At 58.3% G+C, this 16,950-nt stretch overlaps 1 protein-coding gene across 1 annotated transcript; it reads left to right on the plus strand.

Annotated features, from left to right (window-relative positions):
* The first annotated feature begins 447 nt into the window (after window positions 1–447).
* EN1 (engrailed homeobox 1) lies at window positions 448–4,879 on the plus strand. The gene is made up of 2 exons (XM_075511725.1): window positions 448–1,412; window positions 4,042–4,879. Exons 1-2 carry the CDS (start codon window positions 716–718, stop codon window positions 4,356–4,358), a joined length of 1,014 nt encoding a protein of 337 aa, XP_075367840.1. The 5' UTR covers window positions 448–715; the 3' UTR covers window positions 4,359–4,879.
* The last annotated feature ends 12,071 nt before the right edge of the window (window positions 4,880–16,950 follow it).

Here is a 16,950-nt window from a genome sequence, read left to right on the forward strand (position 1 = left end):
CCCCACGTGCGGGGCCGCCTCACGTGCTTCCGGTGCGAGTGAAAAAAGTGTGGCTGAGGGATTTTTTAGGGAGAGTTTGTTGCACGGACCGGAGCTGTCAGAGATTTGGCCTTTTTTTTTTTTTAAAAAAAAAAAACAACCAAAAAAACCCAAAAAAAAGGGGAAAAAAAAAAGAATTTAAAAAAAAAAATAAATTGGCCCGGGCGGCGTGCACCACCAGGCTGGCGGGGAAGGGCTCCGGCAGCCCGCGGCGTGGGCAGAGCGGAGCGTGACAGCGGGGCAGCGCGGAGCCGCCGCGGCGGCGGCGGCGGCGGGGAGATGGGCAGATTTTGACGGGTTTTCGGGGGGCGGGTTTTTTTTGGGGGGGCCGCGGTGTTGCCGCACACCTTTTGGGTTTGGTGGTTTTTTGGGTTTTTTGGGTTTTTTTTTTTTTTTCGGTGGCGGAAATATAAGCTGATCGGGAGAAGGGGGAAAGAAGCCCTCGAGCGTCTCCCCGGTTTTGGATCCATCCGTGCGAGGGGGAGAAAAAAAACCTCAGCTCCAGCCCAACAAGTGGATTTTATTCTTTTTTCTCTTTTTCTTTTTTTTTTTTTCCTCTTTTTCTAAATTTTTCCTCCCCCGTTTCCACCCCGCCACCCACCGGCAAAGTGGGGTGGGCGTAAAGCGGGTGGGTGGGGGGGAAAAGAGGCAGCGATCTCCGTGGCGGGGGCTGAGCATGGAAGAACCGCCGGAGGGGCACGGCCACCGAGACGCGGCGCCCGGCCCGGCGAGCAGCGGCAGCGGCAGCGATGGCGAGAGCGTTCCCGTGTCCCCCAGCCCCGCGCCCGCCTCCCCCGCCGCGCCCTGCCCCCTGCCCCTGCCCCGCCGCCGCCACCCGCCGCCCCCGCCGCCGCCCCCGCCGCCGCCGCCCCACCGCACCACCAACTTTTTCATCGACAACATCCTGAGGCCGGACTTCGGCTGCAAGAAGGAGCCGCCCGCGCCGGCCGGCGGCGGAGGAGGAGGAGGAGGAGGAGGCAGCCGGGAGCGGGACGGAGACCGGGGGCAGAGCTCAGGTAGAGAAAACGTCAACCCGCTGCTGGCCCGGCCGCCCAACCCGCCCTCCCTCCTCTGCCCGGACTCGAACTGCCGTCCCGACGGCTCCGCGCCGCCGCCGCCGCCCGCAGCCGCCGCCGCCGCCGCCAAAGCCAGCCCCGCCGCGGCGGTAGCGGCGGCGGCGGCGTCGGGGGCGGCCAAGCCCCCCGCCGACGGGGGCGAGACTCACCCGGCGAAGTACGGGGAGCACGGCAGCCCCGCCATCCTCCTCATGGGCTCTAATAATGGAGGACCTGTTATAAAGCCCGACTCGCAACAGCCGCTGGTGTGGCCTGCCTGGGTCTACTGCACTAGGTATTCAGACAGACCGTCCTCGGGTAAGGAACCGCGGCGCATCTGGGAGCTGTTACAATCGCGACAAGGTCGCCCCCCCGCCCCTGCCCCTCTTGCCCCCTCCGCTTTGGCTCCCGGCCTGCCGAGCACCTCGCGTGGGGAGGCGCGGGGGGGGTCCTGGGTCACCCGGGGCGAGAGGAAGCGCGTCCCCCCCCCCCCTTCCTCCTCCGAGTCTCCCAAATTTGAATGTGACGCCGGGCCCCGATTCGGCCGCCTTTCGGCGCGGAGAGCCGGCGGGGAGCGACCCCCTCGCCGAGCCCCCCGCCCGCCCCTCCTTGCCGCAGCCCGGGGTGTTGCGCAGCGCGGCGGCGTGGGGTGGGAGCGCTGCGAAAAAAGGCAGCGGATTCGGCTGCTCCCTTGTTTTGGGCCCCTTCCCCCCATTTTATATTTTTTCCTGGGTGCTGGTGGCCTTTCGGGGGTGGCGGGAGGGAGACCTGAGCCACATGTTGAGCGGCCGCTGGAGGTGCGGGGTGGGGGGGTGTTTTCTCGGAAGGCGAAGAAAAAGGGTTTTTTTAAGAAGGTGGCGGAGGGGCTGTTTGTGGGGGCCTCTGCGGCGAGGGAGAGCCAGGCAGGCCCTTAGGCCGCGCATTGCCGCGGGAGCCGGTGCTCCCTGCCGTGGTTTGGGGCCCGGCTCTCGGCGGGGGACGTGCCTCTGCCCGGGCCGCCCCGGTGGGAGCCGCCTGCTCGGCCCTCCCGGCCCCCGGCCCCGTTCTGCCGCCCCCTTTCACGCCGGTCGCAGTCCTCCAAATGCCCCCGGCAGCCCCTTATTTTATCACCCTTAGTTTCTATTTTTAATGGCAATTTTTTTGAAAGAAGCGGAGGGCGAGGAGAGGGGGCTCCCCCCGTGACACCCCAGGCCGGCAGCCAGGGACCCGCCAGCGCGGGCCGGGGCCGGGGTGGGCTGCCCTGTGCCGGCCCGGGGGCCGCGGGGCCGGCTGGCCGAGGGCCGCTCCGGGACGCGGGGAAGGCGGCGCTGCCCGGCCCCGGCCCCGCTCCGCGCTGCCCGGCCTGGCTGCTCCCGCCGGCGGTCAGAGCGGGGCTGTCGGCCGAGCCATCTCCATCCCCCGTTACTGACACGTCCAGCGACTTGAAACTCGGAAAAGCCACTTTGATTGACTCGGGTGATTGATGGAGTGATAGAGCTGTCAGACGGCGCGGCCCTCGCTCCCGGCCGGCCCGGCCACGGGTGTTTCGCTCCCGATTCCCAGGGCCGCCGTGCGCCAGGCGTTTTGCACTTGCGCCTTTATTTCCTTTCGTCCCCTTTCTTCGGGCAGAGGATTATTTCTGCATGTGCTCCCCGAAGCTGCCTGCTCACCCCAGCCCGGAGAGGAGAAGGGCGAGGGGAGGCTGCCTCGGCTCGGCCGCCCTCTTTGTTGTGCTCGGAGCTGCCCGCCGGCCCCGGCCGCTTCTCCCGGCCCGGGGGACGAGCGGGCTGCGGCGGCCGGAGGCGCCGGCGCCCCGCTGCAAGGTGCCGCGGCCAAGCGATTCGCTCCCCGCGCCCTCCGCCCCTCCGCCGGCCGAGCCCGGGAGCATCCCGCCGGGCCCCGTCCCTCTCCCCGCCGGCAGACGCCGCCGAGCCGCGGGGAAGCCCCCCGCGCTGGGGACGGGATGCGCCGGGAGAGGGGCATTCGGCCTACTCGGCGGCCGAGAAGGCCTCGCCGGCTCCGGCTGCGGCTGCTGCCGGCGGGGGGCTGCGGGCCCGGGGCCGCCCGCCCAGCCCGGCAGCTGTCGGGGGATTTTCGCAGATCCCTTTCTCCAGGGCTCCCTCCCCTCTCCGCTCCCCCCGGGCCGGCGTGCAGAGGACGGGGGTAGTTCCCCGACCGGGCGCTGCTCCCGGGATGCGCCCCGGGGCCGGGCTGCTTCCCCGGCGAGCTCTGTGGCGCTTCGCCCGGCCCCATCCCGGCCTGGGGGTGGTGGGGCGGGGGGCTCCGCTTTCGGCGGGGGTGCATGGAGGGAGGGAGCTGCAGGCGGGGCCGGGGGTCCCCGGCAAGGATCGGCCGCCCGAGAGCCCGGACGACCCGGGCGGCGGCGGGGCTCCGGGGTGGCGGCGGGGAAGGGCCCCCCGGGGCCGGGCCGGCCTTGCGGAGGGGCCGTTGCCCCCCAGACAGAGACCGGGGCAGCCCCCGGCCAGGCTGCTGCTCCCGGCGGCTGCCCGGTGCCGGGCCGCGGAGACCCTCGCCCCCCGCGCTGCCCGGCGGAGCCGCTGCCCGGCCGGCGGGCCCTGGCCCCGGGCCGTGCAGAGGGAGCGCGGCTCGTCCCGGCGGGGCGGGCGGAGCGGAGCGGCGGCCCGACGTGTGTCGGGGCGGGGGGCGAGCGGGGCACCGCTCCCCTCGGCGGGGCCGGGGCGGCGGGGGATGCGCGGGCGGCTCGGCCCCGGCCTCCCCTCCCCTGCCCCATCCTTCCCCCCGCCGTGCCGGGGCGGCGGTGCCGGGGTTGGGGGTGGGGGGGGCTGAGGGGACCGGCAGAAATTCGCCCGTCGGCCATTTTTCCGGCGGCCGGCGGGGCGGGGGCGGCGGTGGTGGTCGGTCGGTCTGTCGGTCGGTCTGTCGGTCGGTCGGTCGGTCGGTCGGCGGCGCGGCCCTGCCCAGCGGCGTGTGTGTGCCCTGCCCGCAGGCCCCCGCACCAGGAAGCTGAAGAAGAAGAAGACGGAGAAGGAGGACAAGCGGCCGCGGACGGCGTTCACGGCCGAGCAGCTGCAGCGGCTGAAGGCGGAGTTCCAGGCGAACCGGTACATCACGGAGCAGCGGCGGCAGAGCCTGGCCCAGGAGCTCAGCCTCAACGAGTCCCAGATCAAGATCTGGTTCCAGAACAAGCGAGCCAAGATCAAGAAGGCGACGGGCATCAAGAACGGGCTGGCGCTGCACCTCATGGCCCAGGGACTCTACAACCACTCCACCACCACCGTGCAGGACAAAGAGGAGAGCGAGTGAGGCGGCGCGGCCCCCAGCCCTGCGCCGGCCGGGAGGCGGACAGGTGCTATTTAAAAGCAGATCTATTGTCTATCCATAGTATAAGGACTCCAACTAAGAAAAAAAAATATGAACGCTTACAAAAAAAATTATCTCTATATAGCCAAACAGCATATGACCTTGTATATATTTAATTTCAGGTAAGAAATACGTGTAGCGATCTCTATTTGCTGGACAGTTTCTCTCTCCCCTTCTCTCTCTCTCTTCCCCTCTCTTTTGTTCGTTCGTTCGTTTTGTTTGCTTTGCCTTTTTTTTTCTTGATGTCTGTTGCTCTTGTTTTACAGTAAATGTCCGACTTTCCTGATCTTTCGTTTGATCTTTTTTTTTTTGTGTGTGAATTTCTGTCTCTTTTTTTTTTTTCCCGAGGAAAAAAAAATTATTCTGATCCACAGACTGCGAGACTGAACCCGCCGCTACAAGCCAAAGATTTTATTATGTTCAGAAATCTGTAGTCTGAAATAAAGTGTAGACTGTGTTCAGGATCCAGGCTGGCTGTAATTCTTTATTTTAGTGTATGGATGTTTGTGTATATATATATACACAGAGAAATATAACAAATAAATATATATATACATACACAATATGCTGCGTATATAGTGCCATTTTGGTGGCGTATTTAGGTTTTGTTTTCCATGGATCAGTGCAGCAATTTTTAAACTGCTTGTCCCCTGTTTAAAACCATGTCCGAGACCTTCCTTTTTTTTTTCTTTTTCATTTTTCTTTCTCTACCCCCTTAAAAAAAAAATTCTCTTTGGCTGTTGCGGTCGTGCCTTGCCTCCTGCATCTCCCTTTTTAACAAGAAATAAAAAACACCTCGTAATAACGGTAATAATATATCACCAGCTCCTGCAGGAAAAACGCCCGAAACCGTCTGGACGTTTAGAGCTCCGGGATATGTCGAGAAGGGATTTGCCTGACAGCTCCTCGACTCGCTCCGAGGGGCTCTGCTCCCGTACCGAGCGGGCACCGAGGAGCTCTCCCGGGCAGGGCAGAGCCGCGGCGAGGAGAGGACCGGAGCGATCGCCGCTCGGCACCGGGCGCTGCGCCGCCGCCCCGGGAGCGTCCCCGCTCCCTGCCCCTGCCCTCCGCCCCTGCCCTCCGCTCCTTCTCGGGCTCGGGCTTGGGCTCGCCCGTGTGCCCGTGTGCGTGGGAAGCGCGGGGCCGTGGAGGGCCGGTGGCCCAGCGGGACTCCCAGCCTGCCGCCCCCACGCCGCTTTTCCACCCACCCGGGTTAGATTCGTCTGCGCCCCGTCCCGGGGGCGGCTCTCCTCACCGCCCCACCGGAGGCACAGACGGGCCGGGGCCGTGCCGTGCCCGTGGCTTTGTCCTCGGGCCGTCGAGGGCCGCCGTGCCCGGGCCTGCCGCCCACGCGGGCCTTGCGTGGGGCCCCGCGGAGCCGAGGGCGGGCGCTGGGGGTCCGCTCCCCGCGGCCCCTGCAGAGACCGGGCGCCGGGGCGGGTGGAGAGCCGCCGGCCCCCCCGACAGGACTGTCTGTCGGCTTTTCCTCTCCTTTCTTTCTGCTCCTCTGAATCCCTCCCCGAGGCCCGCAGCCGGCGGGGCGGGGCGGAGGGGAGAAGCGGGCAGAGCTGGAGCCGGGGTGAGACCCGGAGCCACGGGAGTCCCTCTCCTGCACCCTACCCGGAGGACGGGGCAACGCCCAGGCCGTGTCCCGGGGGAGCGGGGCCGGGCGGGCCGGGGCGCGGAGATGGGCGAGCAGCAGCCCAGGCGGCCGGCGCAGCCTGCAACTCGTATCAAGTCTGCAGCTTCTCCCGCTCCTCGCCCCGTCGGAGGCATTAGGGGGTTCCCGTCTATGCGAGGAGAAGGGGAGCAGAGGGGCAGCGGGAGACGGCCTCTGCCATTTTTGTTTGCTTTTTAACTGTTCCCGATTAGCGCTGCAGTTGGCTGTCACCGACCGGGGATGGAGGCGCAGGCCGGGGCTGCCCTGCCCGGCGGGAGCCCCCTGCCCTCCGCACCCGCTGCCTCCACCCCACCCCAGCGCAACCCACCCCATTCCCGCCCAGCCCAGCCCTCCTCTGCCCGCCGAGGGCCGTGCTCTGTTCCTCTCTGCAGGCCGAGGAGCCGGCAATACTCGGAGGGCTTAAATAAATGTTGTACAGCGCCATCTAAAGTTCTGCATTTCTTTCTCCCTCTCCTCTTTTCGATGGGATTGAAACATAAATTTAAATCTTCCACACCGAGGAAAAGAAACCGTCCTTCAAAGTGCGAGCCCCACCGCTCGGGGGGAAGCGGCCACCGAGAGCCCGGCCCGGCGGGGGCAGCTGCAGGACTCGGGGGGCGCGTTCAGAGCCCCCCCCGGTCCCCCTTCACTTGCTGCTGTCGGGGGGGCGTGGGGAGATTCCCGCCCCCAGCTCCAATCTCAGTTCGGTTCTCTGTCTTTCTCATATACCCGCCGTCTCGCACTCCCCTGGAGCTGTACAAGCGAAAACTGTCATTTCTGCTTAAAAACCGGGTAATGATCCTCCCCGAGAGCCGGATCCGGCCCTGCCCCGCCGAGGGAACAGGGCACGGACCCGCTTTGATTCCCTCGCCGGCGGGACACGGGTGATGCTGAGGCTGGCTTTCGGCGCCGGGCCGAGCGGGGCTGCCGGGCCCCAGCCTCCCCCCGCCCCACCGGCAGAGCCCCGGGCCCGCTGCCTACCTGCAGCCGGGGACAGGCTCCCGGGCGCGGGGACCGCCCGTGGGGTGGGGGGCTCCGGAGGAGGAGGAAGATGAGGAGGGGACTCCTCAGCCGTGGGGTGACCGGCCAAGCTCAGCTGAGTTGGACAAGTCAGGAATAAAGACGACGGGGGAAATATAGGGCAGATTAAGGGGAGCCTAAAGAGGATTATTTAAACAAATCAGGCTTTTTAATGTAATGATGCTTTTAGGATTTCTCGGCGAGAGCAGCTGAGTGGGGCATATGAGGGGACAGGCGCAGGTCTGCCCTTGCTGGCTCCATGAGTGACCCCGTCCCCCGTGGGTGCCAGGGCAGACAGCCCCGCGGGGGATGCTCTCTGGCCGGCAGGTGGGGGGGCCCGGGCGTGCCCCCCCCGGGGCTTAGCACCAGCCCCGCGGTAGGCTGCGAGAAGCCGAGAGGTAAGAGCAGGAGCCGCATCGTCCTCCCCGTCGGAGAGGGACCAGGCGTGCGGGGAGCGGCGGGGGGAGGCAGGGGACACGCACCGGGGCCCTGGCCGGAGAGCTGGGGGGTGGACGGGGCGGGTGGGACCGGGGAGTCCAAGCCCTGGGAGGGGGCACCCACAAGCTCGGGCCTTGGAGGAAAAGCCGTACCTCCCCCTCCATCCCTGCCATCGGAAATGAAGGTCGGTTCCCCCACACCCCGACTCTCGGGAGGCAGCAGCGCGTTTGTGGGGTGTGAATCTCAGCCAACACCCAACAGGCGACCCCCCGGCCCCCCTCCCCTCCTCCCTCCGCTGGTGGAAGGACGCACCGACGCTCATTTCTCCCTCCAAAGCACCCCGAGAGCCGGACACAACCGCTTCCAGGACCCCGGCCCCGGCCCGACGACCACCCCCCCCGGGCGAGGCCGGCCCGGCGGCCTGCTGCTTTGCATATGCAAATGAGGCGCGGGGGAGGAGGGGAAGGCCACGCGTGGTCCCCCCCCGTCGGTCCCCTCGGGCTGGGGCGCAGATCCCGCTGCCTCCTGTCACGGAGCTTGTTCCTTTGTGCCGCCTTTCGAGGAATCAAAGCAGACACGGTTGTGACACGTAGCCCGGCGGGTCAGAGGTCAGATTTCACAATCCCAATTACAATGATTTCTAATGATGTTTATCTTGCGGGCTCCGACGGCTGGGAGCTTTACAAGAGGGCTCCGCTCCCCTCCCCTCTGCTTGGAGGGCCGTGGGTGCGGGGGGCCCTCGCCTCGGCTCCGGCCGGGGGGAGATGCGCTGCCCCCGGGCACCGAGCGCGGCGGCCGCCCCGCCGAAGGGTGCCGGGATCCGGACGGCGGCGCCGGGGGGGGCTCGGGGGTCCAGCCCCGGGCTCCCTCCGCACCCCACTGTGGTGCTCGGGGCCACGCCGGAATTGAGCGAGTGAATATCACAGTGGTTTACAGTGAATATTACCAAGCACCGCACCTCTCCCTCCCCGTCGGGTAAAGGTCCGAGGCAGCGCTAACAAGTGACTAAGCGGAGGTAGGAGCTCTGCTCGCCAAACAGGCGCTGGTATTTGTCCGGAGCCGATCGCGGCTGCGGGGGGGGCTGTAGGGACCGGCCTTGCCCCGGCCGCCCCCCACCCCACCCCACCCCCGGGCCGCCCAGCCGCGTCCAAAGCCGCCCGCGGAGTCCCGGGGCGGGGGCGGCGGGCGGTCCCGGCGGGGAGCTCACTCCGCGCCGTCGCGCCCCGGGAGGGTCCCGGCAAGGGGGGCACGGCCCGGAGCACCCCCCAACCCCGGGGCTCTGTCTTCTTGTCGGTGAAACCGGTTCGATTTAACTTTTGTTTTGTCTTACAACAAATAAACGCAGAGCGGCCGTCGGATCGAAACACGAGTCAAACGGTTTCCCGTTAAATCTAAAACCGTTTGGAAAAAGCTTTGCCGAATGGCGAAGGGCTGAAATTTGGGGAAAAAAGTTATACATTTTGAGTTAAAAAAAACCAAACTAACTTTCCCTCTCTTGGGCAGCTGGACACGCAGCGCCCGAGCCCCAGCCTCGGGCTGGCTGTTGACAGCAGCGCGCAAGGTGCATCTTTATGGTCCACAGCAAATGCCTCTGAAACAGATTTAAAAGAGTGTATGTAAACTAGCTAATGGAGCTCCTTCTTCCGGTTGAGTAAGTCCGGGAACCAGACTTTGCTGGAAGTAGAAGTCCTTTGCTCTGAGATCTGATCTTTACTGCACCAGGTGAGCAACCCTTACATTAAAAAGAGTTTGTTTGTTTGTTTGTTTTCGGTCACTTTGTCCGTTTGGAGACAACGAGGATGCGAATAAAAACTTCCTTAGCTGCGGTAGCAGCAGAGCCGTCGGGGGCAGCGGGTTAAGGGGGACGGGACGGGGCTGCCAAGCCGAGCCGAGCCCGCTGCGGCCCGTGGCCGTGGCGATGCCGGTGGTGCGGTCGTGGGGGGCTCGGCGGGGCCTGGGGCGCTCGGGCTGTGGTCGCGGGGCTCGGCCCCGCGGGGCTCGGCTCGGGAAGGGGCCGCCGCGCCAGGGCGGTGCGGGGGCACCGGCGGGCCGGGGCACATTTAGGGTTTTTCTTTTTCCCTTTCCCTTTCTCATCCTCGGCTGGGCTGCTCGGAGGGCTCGGAGGACAGCGGGGTCCCTCCAGAAGTAAAGGCAGCCCCGACGCCGGGGCGGCACGGGGCGCTGCCCCCCTCGGCGGCCGCGGACGAGCACCCCCGTGCCGGGCGGGGAGCACCCCCGTGCCGGGCGGGGAGAGCCCTGCCCGGTCCCCAGCAAAGCCCCAGCGTTTCCCGGGGCCAGGCAGAGCCGCCTGGCAGCGGTCACCCGGGCGCTACATCCACCGGGGGGCAGGGAGGGAGAGGGATGGACGAAAAGGGGGGCAGGCAGCACCCCGGGGTGCCGGCCTCGGGGCGCCCCTTGGCATCGGTGGGCCACGGCCGCCTCCCACCCGTCTCAGCCGGCGCCCGTGGTTCGGCGGCTGCCCAGCCCGGGGTCTGTTCGCGCGGGTGGGCTGTGGGAAAGGGCTGCGCTGGCACTGGGGCCGTGCCCGGCTGGGCCGGGCCGTGCCCACCCCTACCGTGCCGGGCCGGGCCGGGCCGGGCCGTGCCGTGCCTCCCGCCGCCCCCGGTGCCGGCGGAGATGCTCCCGCCCGCTCCCCGGCGTCTCCCTTTGTGAGGGCACGCTGCTCCCCGAGAAAGCACCGCAGGGACCCGAGGAACCGTGGCAGTAAGGGGGCACTTTTCTTTTCTTTTCCCTCTCCCTCTTCCTTTTTTTGATTGCCAGGTTAAAAAGACCCCCCCCCCTCTACCCTACTCCCCCCCCCCCCCCCCCCCCCGGCGGGGAGCGAGGCTCGGGGACCCTGCGGGGGCCCCCGGCGCTCTCGGGTGTCCCCTCACGACAACAGACCTTTTAAGAAATAGGTGGAGGAGGAGACACACCTGCGTGGCCTCACCGGGCCCGGGAGCCAGGCTGGGGGGAGGTCAAGCTTAAACCCCAAAATTTGGAGTGAAGGGAGCCAATGAGGATTGTGCTCTGGTGGGTCCCCTCGGTTATAAAAAGATTGAAGAAGGCATGGGAAACAATATTAACTTTAAGATCAGTCCTGTTTTTTTCATCCAGAGAACAATGCGTGCCTTATCTCCCTCTGAATAAATAAATCATAATTGCCCGACAGTTACCCGTTACAATAAACTTGACCAGATCTTCCAACAATTAGTTACGCGTTCTCTCTGCTCTGGTAAAAGTCTTGTTAAATGTGATGAATGTTAAAATAAGCTACCCTTGAACGTACTTTGCAAGATCTTTATTGGAAAAGTACAAGTATTGAAGCCTCTTAAGGACACGAATCCATAACGGAAAAGGATGGCTGGTAAAAGATAAGACTAGAGATAGCACTAGATTTTCAGATACCACATGAAATACCAATTGGATCATGCCTCTTTAATGGGGCTTGGTGTTTTCCTGACCCCCTGGTGCAGCTTGTTAAAACAAAAATTAAATGTGTACCCTTTGACTTCTGGAGCCAGGCACTGAGTCCAGCAGCAGTTTTGCTGCAGAGGGCTGTCAGCTTGGCCCTTTCCACTGGCAGCTTCAGCTGCCTAAAATGCTGTCTGGGAGTATCACACCTCCGGTACTGCAGTGCTTAGGGGGCTGCTGTGGCAGCACCTGGACCCCAGCTGAGAAGGTTCCCATTAGGCCAGGCTGGGGGCAAGCACATGATGCCCATCAACCCTTAGGAGACAACAGTCAGTGCTTTGGATGGAAGAGGGAGGCTTGATGTCAGGTTTGCTCCTGCTTCCTTAGCAGAGAGAGGGAAAAAGAGCTTTGAAGCCTCCTGACTCCAGCTCCCCATCCATTGGATACTGGTGCTGCCCACGAGAGCCCTGGGCCAACTCTGTAGTCAGGGGCATCCATGGAAGCTGCCCCCAAGATGTGGAATTGCAAGGCAAGAGCAGAGCAGAAGACTCAAGCACCAGCATGCAAACAGCCCCAAGAGCTGGCCCCAGGAGAGATCCTGCTGGCTGGGAACTGGGATAGACCTTACCACATCTGAGGACCTTTAATTGGGTTAGAAAATGATCAGCACCTTTTTTTGCTGGTGTTCCCTGGGAAGGGCTGAATTTTTCCTTGGAATCTCCCCATTTGTGTGTTCCTAGGTTATTGGCCTGGCTGTACCTGTGTGATGGGTCCTGGGCTGGAAGCTCTGGTCTTCCCTTGGGCAAAACAAGCAGGAGCTGCCCTGAGGCACCTATCTGCAGATGCTGTGACTCAGGATCAGGCCCTGGAGTGGGCAGAGCGATTTCTGTTCATGTTGGTGCAGAGCAGGGCACTGAGAGTTTCGCCTGAGCTGGGCAAGGCTCCTGGGCCACCTCTACACCAGGAGACAGCATGAGGAAATTCCTTGCACATTTGCCAGCTACGCCCATTGTGCAGCGATGGATATCTTGGTACAGCCCAGGTCTAGACGCTTATAGCACCGTGTCATCTCCTCCGGTCTGTGCTACTGGAGGAGCTGGTGAGGCTCCATGACTGTGGCAAAGCAGGTAGGGAATTTCACAGTGCAGGTTCACAGCTTGGAGCAAGAAGGGACCTAAATGTTAGAGCAGCAGCCTAGAGGTTTCACGTGCAGCCTTTAACTTCTATAGGTCTTTTTACATGCAGGGTCATATATTTAAAGTGGATTTCTGGATTAATTTAAGGTTGTTTGGGACTCTCTCCCTTAAGTAAAAACACACGAGAGCCATGCTTTCTTGTGGAAATGAGCATAAATATGGATCTGTTTCTGTAGTGGTTTAACACAGAGCTGAGTTTACCTCAGAACATGTCTGTTATAGGATGCATCATATAAATATATACTGAGTCACATTTTAGATACTGATCATGTCCTCCATAGATAATAATACCAGTTTGGGGTTATTACAGGTTCTGTGATGTAGCTGTTTCATATTTGACTTTTTAAAATATGTTCTACTTACTTGTAGACCACACAAGCTCTATTGAGGACACCTGGTATCTATTAGATTGTTTCAGTCCGTGGAACAAAGCTAATCTGATATGACTAGCTATGAAGTTGGGAGTTTTGCCATTGATTTCAATGGCAGCAGGATGGGACTCAGAAGGCTGAACTGTAAAAACACAGCTCCATATGATTTTATTCACATCTAGCCTGTCAGGAATAAAACCCCACCAGCCAGAGGTCAGAGGAGCTGCACTGCGCTAAGGTGCATGCACGCAAGATTGCAAGCAGAGACAAACCACACATGCACGTGGCTTTGCCAACTTTCACCGGAGGTTTAATTTAAAAACGAGCATCAGCTCAGCCTGAGCTACAACAATAGATTAGTGGCTTGAATATTGCTGTAGATAGGATAAATCCTGGCAAAAATAACAGGCATGTAGCAGTGTCAGCAGAAAGTAGAGATTCCTTGCATATTGTACCTTTCTGAGCACCCAGGTGAAGGTACAGTTGCAGTTAGCAGTGCCAAGCACTTAATCCTCCCACCTGAGGTCATTCCTGAGCACTGAGCCTGGTGGGAATGCTGAGCCCCTGTAAGCTGGCTGAGGTGCAGTGCGGTTGGTCGCAGGGCAGGGGCAAGCTCTAACTTCCCAGGGAGGTTAATAGCACAGATGAAAGATTTTTCCCCTGAAGAGTGAAACCCAGGCTGCTATAGAAAGCTTCAGGATCCTGCAGATCACCTTCAAGCTGCTAACTCTTGACCACTGCCTGAAATTCCTGGGTGCTCCCCCTGCCGCCCCCCAAATCCATCACGGAATTTGTTTCCAAGTCAGTGTCCTAAATGGAGAGCTGGTTTGAAGTGGTTTATCTCTGCTGGTTTCACTGCTGTGCAACAAGGTGAATGCAGGCAGCACGGGCTCCCTTCCCTTGTACGCTGGTTTACACCAGCTCTGGGTAAGTCCTTGCAGTGGTGATGCTGAGCGAAGGGGAGAACACAGCATCCAGCCCATGCTTCTGCCTTCCAAGAAGGCTTATACCTCTGCCGTGGATTTTCATACTTAGATACGCATTACTCAGTCAGTGGGTTTCACTACCCTGAGCTTGAAAAGTTACTTGAAAGCTTTATTTAAAATTACAGACGCTTGTCACACTTCAAGCTCTTCTATGTATCCAATAAATTATTAAAAATGATTTATGAAAACATGTACATGACCGAACATGAATGACATCATTATTGTTATTACTATGTATTAGGGGCCAAATCCTGTTTGTGGTTTTTTTTAAGGACTCCTTTATTTTGGGTTCTTCCTAAATCCACTCTTATAGCAGTAGCGATTCTGAGAATTGAACTTATCATTTTTGTATGTCTGGCAAAATCGTCCTTGAAATCACTAGGAATTTTGTCTGTATGAAGCTGAAATTAAATCAGAACTTCAGGATCTGTTTCCAAGAAGTTCGAAAGAGTCTTAGAGTTTTATTTAATTTGGATGGAGAGCACTTGCAGGGAGAGTTCAAGCGCTAAAAATAAATACGACTCTTCCCCATGCATAGAATGAAAGAAGATGGACTTGGAGACAACTTCTTGAGTCATCTGGCCCAACCCTTTCCATCACACAGAGTAAAGGTTGCACTAGTCCAGCCCTCAAGTTCTCTGTTCTTATCTTACGCGTCTCTACTGCTGGTGCTTTAATTATCTCAATAGGCAGTTATTATGTTTGCATTCTACCACGGCAATTCTTTTTATGTTTCTGTTTCTGCAAAGATACTTTCATTTAGAATAAGACCCAGGAAAATATTCAGGTGTTAAATGGGTTTTCTGGTCAGTTAAATAAAAAAAATATTAATATAGTTGTGTATGAATCTCAGTAACTCTTTAATATTTAGTTAAATAATAGAATTATCTTTGTACTAATTTTTGTCAGTGTTGAAGTGTGCATTGAATGGCAAATGTTTTAGAATGATTGCTTGGTAAACCAGGACAAGTACTAGAATAGACCTGCATATCACATTTGTCAGAAATCCTTCTTTAGAGCTGTATTTTGAGTAAGAGAATATCAAATTAATTCAATTTGGGCTTATGTAGGAATAGTGAACTAATTACAAGTTAACATAATTTATTATTTGCCACAGAGTTACTGAAATTATTGCGTGACCATTTTAAATAGCCCTAGAAGGAAGAAAAATCTCTAAAGCCAGAGATCAGAGCTGCACCAATTTTCAGCGATCCACAGGTCCTGGGAGTACAAAGCCATCCCCAGAGCCAGCCCTAATTCAGAATAACTACAGCTCCTGCATTCCTGGCACACCACAACAAAAGACAATAAATGGAGTCAGGTTTTGTCCGGTCCAGTCAGCCCTCGCTACTGTGCTGAGAGCTCAATGGTTTGCTTCACACGAATGCAGGACTGGCCTCAATATGTGCCTGCTTTTTTTCTTTATCCTGCCCCTCCGTCTCCTCCTTTTCTTTTTAAATGTATGTAGAAAGAAAAAGTCGCTCCGCAGTTTTCAGCCTCAGCCCCCCAAATTGCATCTTATGGTGCCTCTTTGCCATATTGCACGTTCTCAGCCATAAATACGTCCAGAGCACATTAACGTTACTGAGACCAGGGGGTTTGCAATATTATTGAAAGTGACATTACAGGGGAAAATTTTAAAACCTCGGGGCCCGATCCTGACCCCTTTGAACTTACTAGGAGCTGTTGCATAGGCTTCAGTGGGAGCAAGCTCGTGTGCTATACGTGCAGAAGCATTAAACTTAAAAGCAAGCTGTTTAAAAGGCTGCATTGTTTCTTGCTTGTACTGATAGTTTCTCATGTAAAGTTCTATATATTCTTTCACAATAAATACATGAAACAGTTAATCCAATGTTATATTGTTTAGTAATATTTTACTTGCAAATGATCATCATTTCTTCTCTGCTCTGTTTGTTCTTCTGAATGTCTGTTTTATATGCTGGAAATGGAAGAGCTATTCTTTTAATGCCCATTTCTTTCTGATGATAATCGTTCTTTCTGGCAAATGCTGTGACTCGCAGCTAGTCTATATTTTCGATCAGTAAATATTGAACCACAATGGCAAGGAAGGTCTGAGCTATGATACGGCTAAAACAAACAAATAGAAACCAGCCCACTTTTTTTGTTATATTTCTATTATTTTCTGGATAGACGTACCCTCCTCTAAGGTGGTTCTGAATTACTGGCTATCTTGTCCGGGAGGGGATGTGAGCCAGACTTTTTTTGATGTAAGCAGCTACAGTGGGGAGGTCAGGAGCCTCGTGGGTTGGTGGCTAATACCCTGCCTGCCTTCTGCCTGCAAGCCGGGCGGCAGGGCTCCCCGGGGTGGCATCGCGTGGGTATCAGGGTGGTGGCCCAAGGGGTGATGCTGGGCATCACTCAGCACCGCGCACTGGAGCACGGGGCTGGCACCGACAGCGTGATTTTGCTATGGGTTTTTGGGGCTGGAGGGAAGCTAGTGCCTGAGGTCTGGGACAAGCCAGTCCCCGCTGCGGGCTCGGTGTCGCGGTAATCCCCTTCTCCTGGCGATGCCCAATCGCAAAGACAACCACCGGGCCAAATCCCCAGCCCTTACCGAGGCAAAATGCCATTGACTTTAATGAGCGTTTGCAGGGAGATTTCAGATAAGTCAATGTGGACTTTTGTCTGCATGAGGACTGAAGGATTTGGCCTATGGTCTTTTACAGTACGAGGTTAATCAACATGCGGGAAATTCCCACACCCTGTAAAGGGCCCTATTGTACCTCTGTTCGACAGAAATCTCTGCTAAATCACTGGGTCCTCCGCTAAAAAGCTATGGGTATGATATGAACCAAAGTAACTCCAAGTCAGTTAACAGGATCTTCCCAGGAATGTATCAAAAAAAAAAAAAAAAGCTCCCACAAAAAGCGCAACCTGGATAATTCAATGGGAGCCAGTGGTGGAAGTGCCCGCTCCTGCCCTCATTAACATCAATGGGAGTTTCCCCATTGATGGAGCCCATTCAGTGGGAGAGGAACCAGGCTCTACAGTAGCATTTTAAATTATATTCAAAGGTCACTTAAATTATATGGTCACTTTAAAAACCGCTCTCCAGAAACCTGAGTAATATTCAGTTATGCTGGGCACTTGCCTGAAAGTGTCAATTAGGATCTCTTTGGATACATTCACTTTTGAAAAAGCCACTTGGCATCAGCAGCTTGTTGTAGGAGCTGCTGCAGTCTAAGGTGTTAAAATGAAGCATTTGTTTTTGAAATGACCTATAAAGCCTGTCAGCATTTGCAATCCGGCTTGCGAGCGGTTGTGCAAGGCAGACTGTTTGATGTCCAGGCGGATAGTTTGCCACCTTGGGCAGGATCCAAGTTTTTCAGGGAGCTGAAATTATCACCGGACGGTATAGAAATACTAGCGTTTGGCAACATGAAGTATTGATAGAGAAACCACCCTATAAATAATCTATTCCTCCTCCAG

This window comes from Mycteria americana, chromosome 9 (genome assembly GCF_035582795.1).
Source record: "Mycteria americana isolate JAX WOST 10 ecotype Jacksonville Zoo and Gardens chromosome 9, USCA_MyAme_1.0, whole genome shotgun sequence".
NCBI classification, from domain to species: domain Eukaryota; kingdom Metazoa; phylum Chordata; class Aves; order Ciconiiformes; family Ciconiidae; genus Mycteria; species Mycteria americana.

Bases quoted from the DNA above. Each gene is read 5' to 3' on its own strand.
- EN1 (XM_075511725.1), top strand. From the start codon at position 716: ATGGAAGAACCGCCGGAGGGGCACGGCCACCGAGACGCGGCGCCCGGC. The intron at 1,413-4,041 runs GTAAGGAACCGC...CCCTGCCCGCAG, and splicing joins TTCAGACAGACCGTCCTCGG to GCCCCCGCACCAGGAAGCTG.